Raw genomic sequence first — 20,002 nt, 5'->3', positions numbered from 1 at the left:
GAAATAAAGCTGATTGCAAGCATTAACAGAGAAATTTCTCTTAAGTGGTAAGATTTACCACACTTAAGAGAAATTTACCATGGGAGGTATACTCTTATCATATGAGAAAAATTTGGGAAGAGAAACTTGGAAAAGAACAAGCTGGGTTTGAGCCAGTATGAAACAGAACGAAACATTGAAGAACGCATTTTCGTTAGAAAATGTTGAAAAATTTTATCTTTAATTTCAGATTTTCACTTTACGATAAATAGTTGAAAAATCATTGGAATATGACAAGGATCTATACTTAAGTTTTGTAGATCTCGAAAAAGCATATAACAAGGTACACAGAGAAAAGCTTTTCAAAATATTATAATTATATGGGGTATAACTGGGAATATGCCAAGAATGTCTACACGTGTTTTGTGGACTTGTAGAAGGCATATGACCGGGTTCCTCGGGATAAGCTTTGGCAAGTAGTACAGGAATATGGAGTGGATGGCCAACTATTAGCCGCCATCAAGTCCCTGTATGAATGCCCGGAGTTTTGTGCCAGGATAAACATCACAAAGTTTGAACCCTTCACAGTCTCCGTTGGTCTCTGCCAAGGGTGTGTTCTGTCACCCCTCCTTTTCATAATATTTATGGATTGGATTGATAGGCATAGCCGAGGCAGTGAGTGTGTCAGAATTGGAAGATGTAGCATTGGACGTCTACTTTTTTGCAGATGACCTAGTTCTGCTTAGCTCTTCCACAGATGACCTCCAGCTGACCCTAGATAGGTTTGTAGCTGTTTGTGCAGAAGGTGGGATGAAGATCAGTGTGGCCAAAACAACATTTGTATGAGTCATCTACAAGTCATGTATGAGCTCTACATCCCACTTTTCATCACGAGTGATGGAAAGTGGGACGTAGAGCTAGATACTCGAATTGGCTCAGCATGCGCAATATTGCGGGAGCTTTGCGTTTAGTAGTATTGAAGCAAGAGTTAAACCAGAAGGCAAAGCTGAGTTAAACCAGAAGGCAAAACTGGCTGTTTTCAATACAGTTTATGTCCCCTGATCCTTACCTATGGTCATGAGAGCTGAGTAATGACCGAAAGAATGTGGACACGAATCCAAGCGGCTGAAATGAGGTTCCTGCGGGGTGGGGGGTTGCGGGACTGACAACTCAACAGAGTCAGAAGCTCTGCAATTCAGGAAACCCTTAGTACCCAACCGCTGCTTCTCTGTGTTGAGAGATCACAGTTACAATGGTACGGGCACCTAGTCAGAATGCTACAAGAGAGGCTCCCCCAGCAGGCCCTCTTTGCCAAGCCAGAGGGTGGGAGGCCACGTGGAAGGCCAAGAACTTGCTGGATAGATTATATCCAGAGCCTTGGGTGGACACATCTAGGAGTCCCACCTGAACTTGGTGGCAGAGGATTGTGACCGTTGGAAGTTCCTCTTGCAGCTGCTGCCTCCACAACCTAATTAAGAAAAGTGGGCATTTAAGATGGATGGATGGATGGGATGGATGTGGGGTAGGAACATTATACAGAGCAATATATAGACCAGACAATACCTGCAGTGTTCTCCCCAGAAATTTTTACCAACCGCGTGGAATGAAGCATTAGCCAGGCATACAAAAATTTTGAATAAGTTAAGAAAGACCCGTTTTCATAACAAATTAAAATAGTAATTTTATTAGAAATTACTTCAAACCTGCTGGCGATGATGAAATTCAGCCTGAAATGCTAAAAGCCTTAAATCGAGACAGTGTTCTCTGGCTGACTCGAGTGTTTCAGGCTGCTTGGATATCTGGGTGAGCACCAAAGCAATGGCAGGCAGGCATAATAATACCAGTTTTCAAGAAGGGAGACCAGAAGGATTGCAGTAACTATCGTGGCATCTCTCTGCTCAGCCTGCCTGGGAAAGTGTATGCTTGGAAAGACGGTGCAGGAGCATAGTTGAGTCAAAGTTCCAGGAAGAACAATGTGGCTTTTGTCCTGGTAGAAGCACAACTTACCAAATCTTCACTTTAAGGCAAGTCTTTGAGAAATCTTGGGAATATGCCAAGAATGTCTGCACATGTTTTGTGGACTTGGAGAAGGCATATGACCGGGTTCCTCGGGATAAGCTTTGGCAAGTAGTACAGGAGTATGGAGTGGATGGCCAACTATTAGCTGCCATCAAGTCCCTGTATGAATGCCCAGAGTTTTGTGTCAGGGTAAACAGCACAAAGTCTGAACCTTTCACAGTCTCCGTTGGCCTCCGCCAAGGGTATGTTCTGTCACCCCTCCTTTTCATAATATTTATGGACTGGATTGATAGGCACAGCCGAGGCAGTGAGTGTGTCAGAATTGGAAGATGTAGCATTGGACGTCTGCTTTTTGCAGATGACCTAGTTTTGCTTAGGTTTGTAGCTGTTTGTGCAGACGCCGGAATGAAGATCAGTGTGGCCAAAACTGAAACATTTGTGATCTCAAGACAACCATCCCAGTGCACTCTACATGTAAGTGGAGTCCCAATGAGGCAGGTGGAGAAGTTTAAATACCTTGGGTCCATATTCACGAATGATGGAAAATGGGACGTAGAGTTAGATACTCGAATTGGCTTAGCAAGCTCAATATTGCGAGAGCTTGGCCGTACGGTAGTATTGAAGTGGGAGTTAAGCCAGAAGGCAAAGCTGGCTGTCTTCAATACAGTCTATGTCTCCATCCTCACCTATGGTCATGAGAGTTGGGTAATGATTCCAAGTGGACATGAATCCAAGCAGCTGAAATGAGGTTCCTTCGAGGGGTTGCAGGGCTAACAAGCCTCGACAGAGTCAGAAGCTCTGCAATTTGGGAAACCCTCAATACTCAACCGCTGCTTCTCCGTGTTGAGAGATCACAGTTACGTTATTATGGGCACCTGGTCAGAATTCCACAAGAGAGGCTCCCTCAACAGGCCCTCTTGGCCAAGTCAGAGGGTGGAAGGCCAAGGACTAGCTGGATAGATTATATCCAAAACCTTGGGTGGACATGTTTGGGAATCCCACCAGAACACCTGAGCTTGGTGGCAGAGGATCGTGACCATTGGAAGTTCCTCTTGCAGCTGTTGCCCCCACAACCCAATTAGGAAAGGTGGGCCTTGAAGATGTATGTATGTATGTATTACTTCAAACAAGGATAATATTTTATATAGTAATTATAACAAACAAGACTAGGGTTTTTCTTATTTTCTCATTAAGTAATGAAAAACCTTGTAATGCTCACAGCTTAAAATTCTATACATTAATATTTCTCTTCTTAGAAGCCCAGTTGTCAGCAGCTTTTTCGTAATTAAAATCTGTTAGATCTGATCCCTCCAGTGAAATCAGCGTCAGATTATTTAGAGTGTTCTGACTGATGCAATTCCTCATACAGGTTTTTATCCTTTTTAATGCAGAGAAACCCCTTTCACATTCAGCTGTGCTCACAGGTATGGCCAGTCCAACAGCAGCTAGTTTTGCTAAATTTGGAAAAGACTCTTTGAGCTCAGATGTTGTTGCTAATTTCAGCAGTATTTGTCTTGGATCTAGATTTTGTTTGACTGTATTAATCATTTTTGATGCAACTGTCCATTCTAGTTTAGTGCTTTCATAGTTTAAACTGCGGGAGTTCCATTTCTAGGATAATAATCAAAAAGAATCTCAGAAGCCTCACGTTGATCATGACTTTCTGCATTGAAAAGTCTTGAAAAGCAGGAAATGATTGGCATATCTGGAAATCTTGCTTCTAGGTGTTTAATAACTGTGCCTATGTATTAATCATCTATTGTAGTCTTAAACGTAATAACATTATAATCTGAATAATCACTGTGAAGGTCTGACCATTCACATGAAAGATGCTGATGAAGATTTTGAAAATGACTGCCAGGAGTGTCTTTCAATTCCATGATGCCAATCATTTCCTGCTTTTCATGACTTTCTGCATTGAAAAGTCTTGAAAAGAGCAGGAAATGATTGGCATATCTTGAAATCTTGCTTCTAGATGTTTAATAACTGTGCCTATATATTTATCATCTATTGTAGTCTTAAACGTAATAACATTAGAATCTGAATAATCATTGTGAAGGTCTGACCATTCACTTGAAAGATGCTGATGAATTGAAGATTTTGAAATGACTGCCAGGAGTGTCTTTCAATTCCATGATGGATAATTTTCTGGCTTCTAAGACTGGCTCTATTTCAGTTAAGTCAACATCTTGCCTTTGCCATGATCTAGACAAGTTAGATAAATGCGGTAACACATCTGAAAGCATCATTATGAAGCTGCGAAATTGTATGTTCTGATATATTTACTTAAACCTTCAGCTGTGATATCATTTCTTTCGGTGGTCTCTCTTTCCAATGCAGCAATTTCAAACATCAAAATTATGTCTCTTTTGTAAATGATTTTCTTTGCAGCCGATACTGTTGTATTCGAGATCCCGATTTTTGTCTTCTTCTGTATACGGATTGGTGTGCATCAAAGTGAATATCCGAAGCTGTTGAGACTGGCTTGCAATGCAAGAAACTGAGCTGGTCTCATGAGTATCGAGTCTCCAGTTCGATTTCTCATCACTGTTAATTAAAAAATATCTTAAATTTTTTTCCATTCTTGCTCATTATTTAGCCATATCAATTCACAACATTAATTAGCCAGGTAGTCAGTAAAACCAGTCGTGCAGTTTGCCCATTCAAAAGATCCTGGGGAGAACATTGACTTGAGTCATCATATTTTTAATTTCACCATGCCATTGTAATAAACTCAGTTTTGGCAAGTAACAGAATACGTTTCAGTGGTATTGTTCTTGTTCATTCAACTTCATTCATTCAATAAGAAATAAGGTCCCTTAAGTTTTCTGCATTGTTTGTTGACATTGCTAACTTCTTTTGATGACAGTAGAATATCTTATTTGTCTGTAATTACTTGATTAATGTAACTTAAAACAACCAACAGCCTTTCAGAATTATACAAAAAACTTCCTAGTCAAACCATTTTGAATTAGAAATGAAGAGTAATAAATATATTTAAAAAAACTTACATTTGAGATAATTTTAATAAACTGACATGGTGTTTTATTAATATACATTGTATGACTGACCATTTTCTTTTTGCAGTTTCATTCAGATTGGTTTGTCAAACAAAAATAAGTATAATAATTTATAGATTATACTTTTATTTTAATGACTTGAAATGTTTCTTGGGATTATTGACTGGAGGTAAAGCAAATAACTAATTATACTTTTAAGTTTGCTTTTATCAAACCATTGATGGATCCAATACAAGTGAATCAAAAAATTTAGAAAACATAAGTCAGCCATGTAAAATAACAGAAATAAGTTTGGCTATGTTTTTCCACATTGTATTTTAAAATATAGTTCAGCTAAATGACCAAACCCTAGTAACACAGAAACACAAGTAAGGTACAAATTACATTGTGGATATAGGTGTGATGAGTGCAAGAAATGCTTCCATTTCCACTGTCTGAGTCCACCCGTCAAGAAGTCTCCCAAGCAGAGGGGCTATACCTGGCATTGTGAGGACTGTGACCCTTCAGTAAGTTTCATCAGTATATTTTTGACTTGCCTCTTAATTCCTATGTTTGAAAACTGAATGGTGGCAATGAAATCACCTGTGTTCTGACCAAGAGTGATCATTCAAAGAAATATATTTGAGTTTATTATATTTTTATTAAAAGTCATTTCCTTGATGTGGATTTTACAACTTAAATAAGGATTACATCATTTATCTATGTTAATTATTTTATTTTTTTTTAAGACCATTGAAATCACATTATAATCATCAAAGAATTCTTCTTTATTTGTTTTTCATACATTTGGGATCCAGAATATTCCATATTTTTAGAAATAAAATCAATTCTGGACATCTGATTTTGTGTTATCTGGCTTGGAAAATGTCTCAGTTAAAAGTTGATTAATTTAATAAACCAATTGCTTGAATAATTGCTTTAGTCTAGAATGACTGTAATGTTTACAATATATTTCACTGTATTCCCCCCCCTTTCCCCCAAAAAAATTTAAAAATTATACTTGTAGTTTCATATTCAGACTCAAAAAGCTCAGATTCTGAACGTTGTTGAATAATTATAAGTTCTCATTTATTTATTTTGCTCGTGGAATCCATTTTCATTAATATGTTATAGCATCTTAAAGAAATATATTAAAAAATTTAATAAAAGCATGTGAATATTATTAGAATTTTCTTAGAATTCTCATTTTACCCATGCATGGTACTTGAAAGCACTCCAGCAAAGTGGATCTAACTATTGAGTTATTCTGAGTAAACAACTAGTTAACAGAAGTGAGAAAATAACCAGCAGATGAATTACCATCATATTTAATTCTAATATTACTAAATTGGAACCTTATTAACTGTATAGATAATAAGTCACTATACAGTTAATAAGTAACATCTTATTAACTGTATAGATTTGGACTCATGATCATTTGCATTAATGATGTGCAGTATGACATTATTATTATTATTATTATTATTATTACCTGACACCTCTAGGGAGTCCAATGACTCATCGAGGGAGAGCACCTACTCTACAGGACTGTCTCCACCACTCAATACACCAACTGCAATCATCATCTACTACCCACTACCACCACTAGTATTTTCACTGACAATCACAAACATCCATGCCCATGGTGGGATTCGAACCCGCAGCCTTTTGGCTGGAAAGCGGATATGCTAACCACTTGACCAACCAGGCTGGCATCTGTATGTTAGTTATTATAGATCCACTGCCCAATTTCTAGTTTATTTCCCATTTTATATTTTTGCTCAAAGATAGCTCTGGATATATATAATGTCCTTTCATATAAAAATAAGCATCTGGTGCTGACCTTCATACTCACGATTGTGGATGTTGGATGAGATGAAAAGCATCGTTTTGCAATGCTAATTGAAAGCACCCCAGAAAAGTGGACTTGACTGTTGAGTTATTCTCAGTAAACAACTAGTTAACAGAAGTGAGAAAATAACCAGCAGATGAATTACCAATCACAAAGAAACACTTTCGAATATCTAGGAACCACTTTTGAGAGCAGCATGAATTTAAAATAGCAATGAGCTTGTTGCTTAATCCATATGAGATCTTAGAAAAGTAACGTGCACTCCACAGTTGTGCAATTTTTTTTAAGCTAACCTGTGACCATTTCATAGAATGTCTGATTCAGATGAAAATAAATAAATAAATAAATACTCTTTGAACTTCATTTAATTTCTGATATCTTAATTTTTATAAAGATTATAATATTTACTATTAAAAATTATCTAAAATTGAGCTAAAAGTTTTTCTTGAACTTTATTTCGGGTGCTTCCATACCAAACACAATACCACTGTAAGCATAATATGTGCAACGTTTTCATGAAAGATGTCTTTTGCAAATACTGGGGAGAATACCACTACTACAATATGTAAATCCACTTGAGGTAGAAATTAGCTAGAGCAGCGTTTCCAAAATGGTGGGTGTCACGACCCTGCACCGGGTCACGAAATCTAAATGCCGAGTCGCCTAAAAAATCTCTCAAAAATTTAGGTGTTTTGTTTTTGGGTTTTCTTTTTTTCACGAAACTCTACAATACAAGGAAATAGCATTTATTCGGGACTATTGAATAAATAATTTAATTAATAGAGATGAAAAATGCACTCTGTCCACGTCCCCATCACCATTTCACAGTCTCTTTGTTCGTGGTAAAGTAGCTCAACTAATGGCGAGGCTGCGCAGTGGAAACTGCTCCACCAGTCGAATCGTTTGATGGTCTGGCGTTTGTTTTACTCACCCACCACGTACTCACTCTGCTTGTTCAGTTTGAGTTAAGCATCAAGAGAGAGAGCATATGTTTTTGTATTTACTGATTACGTGTACCTTGCCCGGTACACATAATCAGTAAATAAATATAGAAACCGATTGGAAGTCGAACTGGATTTAAGAATAAAGTTTTCATCTTTTCCTCCAAACCTGAAGTTTCTGGTTAATGAACAACAGCATCACACTTCTCATTAATAAATTACTTGGCTTTAGTTTAATTTCTTTATGTTTTTGTAAGAGTAAAGGCTTCTTTACTATAATAATAATAATAAATGAAAACTCTATGAACATTCAAATCTGTTTTATTTTACCTATTGGCCATAAAAATTTTAGTAGGTCACGAAGATGAAGTATTAAAATAACTGGGCCACTGGAAAAAAAGCTTGGGAAACTTTGATCTAGAGAATCCCTTGATCTTTCATCAAGGTGCAGTCAAAACTCCTTTATCACATATAATAAATTTCTGTATAAAACATAGTTAAGTTGTTCATGATGATGTCCTGTGGTTGGAAGCACCTTGGTTTTAATCTCATCTACTAGAAGAATCTTTACAAGAGCTTTTCAGCTTCATACAGAGGTGGCAGTTGTTGTTGTTGGTTTTTTCCCTGGAAAGTGAAACTCGGGTTTTTCATCCCCAAGACAGACAGAACAAATAGGCCAGAAAAACATGTGCATTTAACAGATAGATATACGAACTTTGCAGATAGGATTAACTGCCCTGTTGTAGTGGCCAAGTAACTCAATTCATAGGTTCTATGAAGTCAAATAGTTGAGGAAGATGAGATATGATGTATAAAACATGAAGTGACACAAACAACACTCTTCAAAATGAACTTGCTCATATTAAACATCAGTAAAGAAGTTTTGATTGTTTACTTTTATTTTATTTTTTTGCATTCTTATAATTAAATATTATCTTAGAAGAAAATAAAAGTGTGGAATCTCTTTGGAATAGCTTAAAGAATGCCATTGTAACAACGAGTATTGAAGAAGTAGGTTATGTGAATAATATAAAACAACAGGAATGGATGACAGATGAGATTCTTTCTCTTATTGATACAAGAAGAATGTATAAAAACAAAGACCTAGCCAGGTATACAGAAACACATAACATCATCAAGAAAAAAATAAAAGAAGCCAAGGAAAATTGGATGAAAAATTTATGTACTGAAATTGAACTGCTTCAGAAGAAACATGATAATTTCAATCTGTATAAGAAAATCAACGAAATTTCCAGAAAACTGAGGAAAAAGCAAATAGTGTCTCTAAGAGACGAAAATGGAAAAATAGTTCTAGAAGAAGAGAATAAAGCACAGATTTGGATAAAATATGTAATAGAACTCTTCAGTGATACTAGACAGAAGCTTATAAATATAAAAGATAACATTCAAGGACCAGCAATCATGAAATGCGAAATAGAGAATGCTATACGAACAAGTAAAACAGGAAAAGCCAGTGTACCAGATGGTGTGCAAACAGAATTTTTAAAATTAATCGAACCAGATAACATCAAACTTCTTGAAAAACTATTTAATAAAATATATGAAAGTGATGAATTGCCATTAGATTGGCTCAAATCTACATTTATCACTATCCCAAAGAAACCCAAAGCGAATTCCTGTGGTGACTTCAGACTTATTAGTCTAATGAGCCAAACATTAAAAATATTTTTGAAAGTAATTCAGAATCACATTTATAGAAAAAGTGAAGAAACTCTAAGTGAAACACAATTCGGCTTTCGGAATGGTTTTGGTACTAGAGAGGCCCTTTTCTGTACCCAAATATTGATACAAAAATGCATAGAAAAACAGAAATCTGTCTTTATGTGTTTCATAGATTTTGAAAAAGCATTCGACAAAGTCAGACACACTAACTTAATAGAAATCCTTCAACAAATAAGGCTAGACGAACAAGACATAAGACTAATAACAAATCTGTATTGGAATCAGTCAGCTACCATTCAATTAGACAACATTACCACCAGTGATATTAACATCAAAAGAGGAGTGAGACAAGGATATGTGCTCTCACCACTCCTGTTCAACATATATGCAGAGGTAATCTTTAAAAAAGCATTGGAAGAATGTCCAGAGGGAATCACAATAAATGGAAAGATTGTTAACAACCTACGATATGCAGATGACACCGTGCTAATTGCAGATAACATTATGGATCTCCAAAAACTCGTTGACAGAGTATACATAGAAAGCCAAAGAATGGGAATAAATATAAACATCAATAAGACAAAATACATGATCATCAGCAAACATCCAGCCTCATCAATGAAACTGACACTCAATGGGAAAAATATTGATCAAGTGTCAAGATATAAATATCTTGGTTGCTGGCTTAATGAACGGTGGGATCCAGAAATAGATATAAAGACAAGGATTGAAGTTGCACGGCAGTCCTTCATGAAAATGAGAACACTGTTCTGCAATAAAGACCTAAACATGGAAGTCAGATGCCGAATGCTGAAATGCTACGTATGGTCTATTCTGCTCTATGGAGTTGAAACATGGACATTGAAGGCGACAACCATCAAGAAAATCGAAGCCTTTGAGATGTGGCTATACAGAAGAATGCTAAAGATATCATGGACAGAAAAAATTACCAATGAAGATGTCTTAAAATCCATTGGCAAAGCTAAACATCTTGTACAAATAATCAAGAAACGAAAAACATCATATCTTGGCCACATCATGAGAAACAGCAAATACCAACTTCTACAAACTATTTTGGTAGGAAGAATTGATGGCAAAGGAACTAGAGGAAGAAAAAGAATATCATGGTTTGACAACATCAAGACGTGGACAGGAAAGAGCAGTGCACAACTGCTCAGATTAGCACAAGAGCGCAATTTGTTCGCCAAGATGGTCGCTGACCATCGATAGAAGATAGCACAATAAGAAGAAGATAATTAAATATATATATATATTAAAAGTGAGATTTCTATTGTACCTGTTTTCATGGTAAATGAAATAATTGACATAATAAATTTCATTGAATTGGCTGATTGATAGATTTTATTTGAAATTTGGATGTCATTGTTATTTCTAAGGAAATAGGCAAAAGCCTACCAGTCTTACATTCTTTTAACTTTTTAACTGTAGAACAACAATCATAAACCGACAAGATAAATATTAAAAAGAGGTTTGAATTTCCTTTTGTGTAGATATTGATAGTTGTCTGATTTTTGACAAATTCTTCTTCAGTTCTGATCATTAATTTTTTTAGGGGGGGGGTGAAATCTGTTGAAATTGTGGTTTAATTGTAATAGTGTTTGAAACATTTGATGAGACATGCAACAGAAAAAAATTTTTAATTAAAATATATATATATATATATATATATGAAAAGAAAATACAATAGAAAAAATTTATATAAGAATAGGCAGCCTGAGTCATTGATATTTGGAAACCTCTATTCATCAAGAGAAAGTATCATGCTCAATCTTAATGACAATCTGGCATTAATTTGTAAGTTAGTCAGGTTTTATTTTTCTCTTGATTTTCACACCTACCAACTCTCATGATTTAGACGGGAAACTGATTTTTGACCAGTTCTCTTATTTTCATGACACTGCAGTTTTCTTTCTCATTTTTCTTAACAGACATTAAAATTGTTACCTAAGATATAGTGTGTGAATATTGACTGAGTGCATTTATTTTTCAGATCAGTAATATATCTTAAAATGCCACTCAGATATGACACACCTTTCGAGATTCGATCCTGTAATACTTCAGTCATTCTCAACTCATGAAATACCAAGTTCACCATTACAACACATTGTTAGTGAGACAGAACAAAGCAAAAATTCACAGATTCATGTATTGACTTGCTTAAATCTTTTTGTTACCATATACAATTTAGGCAGTAATTAGAAGTAAACATAATTTTTTTTTTTTTTTTGTTCACACATGCACTATTGTAGATCTTGAAAACTCATGTGGGATTGATATATATAAAAGAATAATAAAAAATAATACAAAAAAATTAATATAAGCACCTATTTATTTTTGTGAAATAAATGGATTTAATTAAGAGAATAATATATCAAAACCAGCATGATAAATTGTATGTATGAGGGTGGTCTGAAAAGTTCTCAGCCTCGACCATAGATGGCAACACTATCGGCAAGATTTTTTTTTTCTAAGTTGGTACATCTGTCATAAGCATCAATGTGAAATTGCAAGTTATTCTATCAAGTAGTTTGTTTTATATAGCTGTCTGAAGCAAAAATGTTGTCTGTATCCCTTGAAATGGATAAAATTGCATATCGTGCAGTTATAAAATTCTTTGTAAAAGGTTTAATGGCAAAAGAAATTCATTCAAAGTTCATAAAAAAATTATGTTTATGGGCACTCTTCTCCTTCGTTTTCAACAATTAAGAAATGGGCTGCCGAGTTTAAACATGGCCGTACCAGCCTTGAAGAAGATCCATGTGAAGAACGTATAAAAAGTGTAACAACACCAGAAATCATTGATCAAGTGCACGATATGGTATGGGATGACCGGCGAGTCAAAGTGCTTGAAATTGCTGAGACTATAGGCATTTCAAAAGAACGTGTAAGATATATTTTGCATGAAGAATTGCAAATGAAAAAACTTTGCGCAAGATGAGTGCTGCATGCTGCACTTACTCACAGCAGAGCAAAAACACACTCGCATGATCAGTTTTATCAAGAATAAAACTGATTTTGTGTGTAAATTTATTACTATGGATGAGACTGGGATTCATCATTATACACCAAAATCCAAACAGCAGTCAAAACAGTGGACAGAAGCTGGTTGTTCAGCAGCAAAGAAGACAAAGTCAGTTGTTCAGCAGCAAACAAGACAAAGTCAGTTGTTCAGCAGCAAAGAAGACAAAGTCAGTTCCATCAGCAGCAAAGAAGACAAAGTTGGTTCCATCAGCAGGAAAGGTCATGGCATCGGTGTTTTGGGATGCTAAAGTTTTTTTTATTAATTATCTTGAAAAGGGTAAAACAATAACCGGGGAATATTATTCTAATCTTTTAACCAGACTAGACAAAAAAAAATCGTGAGAAAAAACCCAGTTTGCAGAAGAAGAAAATCATCTTTCATCAGGACAATGCACCTGTCCACAAAGTTGTTTTGACAATGGGAAAATTAAGGGATCTGCACTATGAATTGTTGGAACATCCACCCCATTCCCTCAGATTTGGCTCCCTCTGACTTCTATCCCTTCCCAAAACTAAAACTCTTCCTCGCTGGTCAACGTTTTTCTTCAAATCAAGAGGTGATTGCAGCTGCAGAGGGGTATTTTGCAGATCTTACTGAGAACCACTACAGGGAAGGGATAATGGCACTGGAGCATCACTGGAATAAATGTATTAGTCTTAAGGGAGATTGTGTTGAAAAATAAAAATAATTTTGAAATTATAAATTCGTTTTTTCGTTGTTAGGCCAAGAACTTTTCAGACCACCTTATGTGTACTTATGTGAATCCCATTATGAAAGGTTGGAAATGTATATGGTATACTCAATTATCTGAGAGTGTACTGCATTATGTTATTTACAAATATAGAAACTTTTTCTTCTATAGTGGCTCTTGTACAGGAAGAGTAAAGATGATAATTTTTTATATAAAAAAACTGTTAACAGCAAATAAAGGCAATGTATAATTCAAAATAGGAACTAATGCATGCAGGCACAAAAATTAGTTTCTGATAGTTACTACATGAGTGTAATGTGTACTGCACTTGATTTAGTGTATCAGAAGATAGCTAGTGGATAGGAGCATGCCTTTTGTGTACTGAACATTCATTTCACAAATTCTGTTCTCTGTTCAGTAAGCATTTAGAAGGAAGTCTGAAAAAATTCCTTCAGTTACAAATTCTATTTTTAAGTGGTATTTCAAAATTCACAAGATTGATTATTCTGTAGAGAACCTTCCACAGAAATTGTGTAGTTAATTATGTGAAAATGCCTTCCACCCCAGCTGTGTTGTTTACACTTACTGCAGGCTATTACGCTGAATGGGACAACGCTACATGTTGTGTTCAGACATGATAGCTCACATTGAGTAGGATGCAACATTCCTGTCAACCATTTGTAACATGTAAGAAATGTGTTTTAATTACAGAATTGCATTTCATGTGTCAAGAAAAGTGAATAGACATAACATCCATATATGGGGTTCTGAAAATCAACACATTGCCATTGAACATTCAAAGAACAGTCTAAAAATTAATGCTTTTCATGTCTGGACATGTGACAAAGCATGTGGGAATGTTCTTTTTTTTTTTTTTCCTTGAAAATTTAGTAACAAGGAGTGTGTATTTTAAGACACTTGAGCTATGTTATTGCTACATCACCTTGAGGACAAATCCAATGCTGTCTTCCAACATGATGAAGTACTTTTTCCTCACATCCATCATGCTGTGGCAACTCTTTTGAATATACCATGACAGGCCAGTGGATTGAATGAACAAGACCTGCAGCCTGCCCTGCATGTTCATTGAATCTAACTCTTTACCTTTTCTTCTGGGACTACATAAAGGACAGTGTGTATATACTGCCATTATCACAAAACACGAATGACTAAAGAATTTCAGAGACAGGACTTTGCAATGATTGGGTGCCAGTTGTTGTTATCTGTTTGGCAGGAGATGAAGTATTGTTTGAACATGTGCAGGGTGACATATGGTGGGCATACTGACTTTCATGTGTATAGTTAAAACTGCTTGAGTTGCCATTCTGAATAGTGTATGTAAGTTTTGTGTTTAATACTTTTTTTTTCTTCTCAATAAATATTTTTAATCACTTGCATCATTTTGACGCACCATATATATCAGTATGCATTATTGACATTTTTCAAGTAACTAAAACTTTTGTTTTATAAGTTTTTCCTAGAGTGTATGCTCTAAAAATTATGTATAGCAGAAAATTGCATCACTAAATTATCATGCTAAGAAATACACTGACTGACTGCTCTGTAAATTAGACACAGACTAAGAAATCTGCTCTTCTCACACACACTTTCCACTTCTATGTGCTCATGCATGCATTTGGAGATAAGTGGCATAGGAGCTATATTTTGCTTTCATGAACCAAATCTTCTATATATATATGTTTATAGCTTGTGATTTTATGAATCAAATACTCAGTAAATTAAAAAAAGAGTCGTGTGGATAATTGACAACCTGAATTATCCTCACCCAGATAATAGAGAGCACAGTGAATAGGTCGAATGTTAGATAATCTAACTGTGGACCTAAAAGGAGGCAGAAGATACTGTAGTGGCCTGGGATCAGTTCTCCAAGTATTTTAGACTTCAGAGGTTTTAACCCTGGACACTGCTATCATGCAATTTATCACTTGGATGTCTTGAGTTAGTCTGGAGTGACCAGATTCCTTTCCTACACCTTCACAATGGTCCTGTTAATAACCTATCCAAGAGTAAATTAACATAGACAGACATCAGATGTGGCATGAGTTTCATGACACAGTGTAATAATACCATTATTTTGCTTACTGGATGCTTGAAATGGCCAAACTAGTTTTTTCTCTATTTCTTTCAGCATGTAATATTTTGCAAACCATTAGATCATATACTGGACAGAAGTTAATAATGTCCCTTTGGGTCAGTAAGCTAATAATCTTATTACCCCTATTCTGCTAAGGCTACGATAAGTCAAGAGGAAGAGATTACATGCAGATAAAGGCAAACTGCTTAAAAACCTTCCAAATTCACTTCACAAATATATATAATCTCAGATACATTCTCAACAATGTTCATTCCCCACCATCTACTTTTCCTAACAAAAACTCATTTAGCTTCTTTGAGCACTGCTGTCATGAATTTTCCCAGTTATATAAATAGATGCTTTTTTTTATCTCAGAGATGGCATTTGTGCATAATGTTTGTCTCTTGCCAAGATAGCATCCAACTCAGAATTGTCTATTTTTGATATTTGGATAAAAATCTCTCTTGCCTTATTCTATCAAAATCATTTGCTGTCTCCTTTGCTCTCCTAATGTAGCTATCTAGCTATTCTGAACTTTTAGATTAGATTAACTTTCCAAATACTGAAGTCATCATCATTAGAGATGTTCACAACTCCATCTGGTGTTCTCTTGCTGCACTGAACCAGCAGGTGGAGATGTCAAGGTATTTGCTATTACAATAATCTCATACAAATTTTTCACATGCTGCTAGAATGCTAGATAATCATAACCACTCCTCAAACAGTCTTGTACTCTTTCTAACTAGCTTTCCTTAGTACTGTGGATGTTTTTTTTTTTTTTTTTGTGAATCTCACCCATGAAAGGTAAACTCGTCATACACTAATATCAGTACTGTGAATAAACTAAGGGTTTAGATAATTCAGAAGCAAACTCTACAAACCAGACAAGTAACTTTTTTTGTGCCACTTGAGGCTTCCAATAAGCAAGCATCTTCACACTGGATGATGAAATTCATCTCCTGTCTAAAGGCATTCACAAAGATCCACTCCTGCAGTATGATTTGAACTCATAGCCTCTTAGAGAGTGGAGATGTTATATACTCAGCCAACTAAGCCATCTGTTGGCTCTTTAGGCAGTAAACCTCAATCTAGTGTCTATTTATTTTCCATGGAGCATTACTCACAGTCACTCTAATCAATGTGTGGTCTAGCATTATAAGAATATCAAGCGTAACAGACTTCACGATTTCTGTGTTTTATTTCATCTTCTGAACCAAATATTTTTGTGTGAAAACATTTATTTTGCATTCCACATAAATGCCAAGGCTACTATACAAGAGACAAATAGAGCATTTTGCATTGGCTTTCATCGAAATATTGAACAGGCCAAAAGCCTGTTCTGAATGGACATTTCTGAACGGTCCATTCAGACCTTGCATGTGTCTGAATGGACCGTTGTGATTATTGGTCTTGTGTCAAAATTCTTGGCCAAAACTTCTGTCCAAACTAGCTTCTTTTCTACTTCGATTATTCTATTGCATTGTTATATAGGAATAAAAACAACCCCCCCCTAGCTTCTTTGCATTTCCTCCAATTCTTGCATTGATGACCTTGGTAAATGTTATCCTACTATTCCAAACATGGAATTCAATATCCCATTTGATTTTTTGCCATGAAGAGATCCTGATGATATTTTTCTCCACTTGTTCTCTGCTTCACAGCTTGCTCCAGCCTATGTTGCCTTTTTTTATTCTCTCCTGTTCTTGTGGTATCTGTCCTGCAGTTGGAAATTAGCATATATTCAGCCCATCCTTAAGAGCAAATCTTTACTATCAAATTATCATCCACTTTTTCTCACTTTAATTCATTTCTACTAAAGTAATCAATAAAACCATCAACATTCAACTTCTGTGTAAACTAATAAACAGTTGCCTGTATGGATTCCACCATTCCACAACTGTTGATCAACAGAATATCTTCTTGCTTATGTCACCTGCCTTTAAACAAATGTGTGGGAAAATTTGGGGTATCTAGGTACCATGTGATATCATGATATCACATAATGCCCTCCCCTCCTCATCTTTAGTTGACTATCTATTACTGTTTTGTATATATTTGATCAAATCTGAAAACAGAACAACCAGTGTAAGCTAAGATAATAAACTTCAATAGTATTTAGCCCTGCAAAATCAAAAATAGCTTGTCAGACAATTATTTAAAATATATGAGCGAGTTGCTTATAGCTATACCATTTACCAAGCAGCAATATATGAAATTGGTTTGTCAGTTTGATTTTACAAAAATGTTCTTAAGCATTTTATTATTGATATCCGTGAATTAATATCTCTTTAACAACTTACAGCAATTGATAAATTTTACTTATTCCTTTAATTCCTTTGTTTCTATAGTTTTTTAACCATACATCTTTTTTTGGGGGGGTGGGGGGGTACAGTTTCTGACCATTATTTCATATAAATGTAGTGCTGTATGTATTAGTAAATATTTCTAAGTAGACAGGAGAAGAAATGCAGATGATAGCCATGTATAAAAATTGAAAATGCAATTAAAAAATTGAAAAATAGAAAATCACCAAGTCTAGATAATATCAATAGTGAATAATTATAAAATGTAAAGAAATTATAATTCAGAGTTTTAAATATATTATACAACCAGATAATAAACACAAAAAATATACCGGTAGAATGGAAGAAAAGTATAACAATACCAATATTTAAAAAAGGAGATAAAAAAAACAGAAAATTATTAAAGGATAAATTTATTAAATACCTCATTAAAAGTACTAACAAGAATTCTAAATAATAAAATAACAAAGGAAATTAATCTATTAGATGAACAACAAGGTTTCAGAGAAGATAGATCATGTACAGATACAATATTCATAATCAGACAATTGATAGAGAAAACAGTAGAATACAATAAGAAACTGTTTATATGCTTTATAGACCTGGAAAAATCATCTGGCAGAATATTAATTCAAGATGTAATAGAAATATTGCAGAGAAGAAAAGTAGCAGAAAACATAATACAGATAATTAAAGAAATATATGATAATAATAGCTGTATAATAAAAATACAAGGAAAAATAAGTAAAGAGATACAAATTTGTAATGGCATTAGACAAGAAGACTCTTTAAGTCCAACAATATTCAATATAATAATGGATGAAATAATACAAAAAGTTAATAAAATACAAAATACAGGAGTGAAAATAAACAATAGAATAATAAGAACTATATGTTATTCAGATGATGTAATATTAATTGCAAAAAATTAAACTCAGCTACAAATATTACTACATACATTTAATAAAGCAGCAAAATTATATAATATGAAGATATCAAAAACTAAAACAAAATGTATGACAATATCATAAGAATCACAAAGATGCAAATTAGAATTGGAAGGTACTATTATTGAACAAATAACGAATTACAACAACTGGGGAGGAAGGCCACATCTAGAAGTCAGAGAACAAGTTGCAAAAGCTGCAAGAATATCAGGATGCTTGAACGAAACAATATGGAAAATTAAACATCTTAGAGTAGAGACAAAAACCAGAATTTATAAAGCAGTAATCAGGTCTATTATGACATATAATGCAGAAACAAGACCAGACACTAGGAAAACAAGATAAATGTTAAACACAGGTGAAATGAATATATTAAGAAAAATAGTAAATAAAACTAGATTAGATAAAATAAAAAAATACAGATATAAGAAAACAGTGTGAAATACAAGCAATAAACATTTGGGTAGCAACCCGAAAAATAAAATGGATTGAACACACGGAAAGAAGAAGTGAAGATAGAATAATAAAATGAGTCTATAGTTGGAAACCAAAGAATAAGACAAGAACAGGAAGACCTAGAAAAAGATTAAAAGATACTATTAAAGAAGATGAAGTCTTGGTTGCAACAGATACTACATCTAATGCATGAAGAAGAAGAAGGTATTTAACACTCGCGAGTACCTTCAAATTGTAACGTGTGGAAGAACGTCATATTGAGTTTTGCTCATTTGTAGAACTTGTCAAGTAATACTTTCATGCAAAATTTTAGCTCTCACTACCAGCTGAAGTTATATGAAAAAGAAAAAAAAAATTGCTAGAATTACAAATTTCTGTTGGTAAGATGTTTTGAAGGTACACATGCAAGTCCTGCACTTGCTGGCAGTCACTTGCATGCTACAGAAATAAGTCGGCCATCTTCAGCTTTAGAGCCTATTATGATTCAAATTTCAATTAATTAAAAAAAAAAACACTGTATTCACTGTTCAATAACCCTCCATGCAAAGAAACCCCTACTTGCCCTCTTGCTCACAACTTCCTTTCATAACTTCCAGTGATGACTCCCTTGCCTCACTCCTTCCCCCCGTTCCACTAAATGAAAGAACTCCCCAGTGTCAACCGTGTAACTACCTCTCAATAGTTTAAAAGTCTCCAGCATTTCACTTCTCCTTCTTTCATCTTCCAAACTCTGCTGTCCACATTCCCTCAGCCTATCTTCATAACAAACATTGTATAGTCCTGATATCAGCTTTGTTATTCTTAACAAAGATGATATCAGGATTCCTCACTCTTTCTAAGGTTAATTTATCCCCTTCAAATCCTGGGGGACCAAATTTGAGCACAGTAGTCCGATCAGGGCTTTATACAATGGAATGACAACTCTTTTATCTCTGCAGATAAAATCCTTCTCAGTATTGCAGCAATCCTCTGCATTACCTTCACTACCCCCAGC

General features: G+C 34.9%; 1 protein-coding gene across 7 annotated transcripts in view; it reads left to right on the top strand.

Annotated features, from left to right (window-relative positions):
* LOC150098829 (PHD finger protein 14) overlaps window positions 1-20,002 on the top strand; it is a 570,499-nt gene that overhangs the window by 503,987 nt on the left and 46,510 nt on the right. For 3 of the 7 annotated variants that reach the window (XM_090404762.1, XM_090404761.1, XM_090404760.1), the window contains one exon: window positions 5,416-5,524. The exons of 3 other annotated variants lie outside the window; for them this stretch is intronic. In XM_090404762.1, the coding sequence (XP_090260888.1) occupies window positions 5,416-5,524 (109 nt within the window). Of the gene's footprint in view, window positions 1-5,415; window positions 5,525-20,002 lie in introns of those variants that run through there. One more of the 7 variants, XM_090404765.1, reaches the window with a different exon arrangement.

Source organism: Typopeltis vanoorti, chromosome 15, assembly GCF_054136105.1.
Source record: "Typopeltis vanoorti isolate ZY-2024b chromosome 15, IOZ_Tvanoo_1.0, whole genome shotgun sequence".
NCBI classification, from domain to species: Eukaryota; Metazoa; Arthropoda; class Arachnida; order Uropygi; family Thelyphonidae; genus Typopeltis; species Typopeltis vanoorti.
This window is presented reverse-complemented; position numbering and strand designations above follow the sequence as displayed.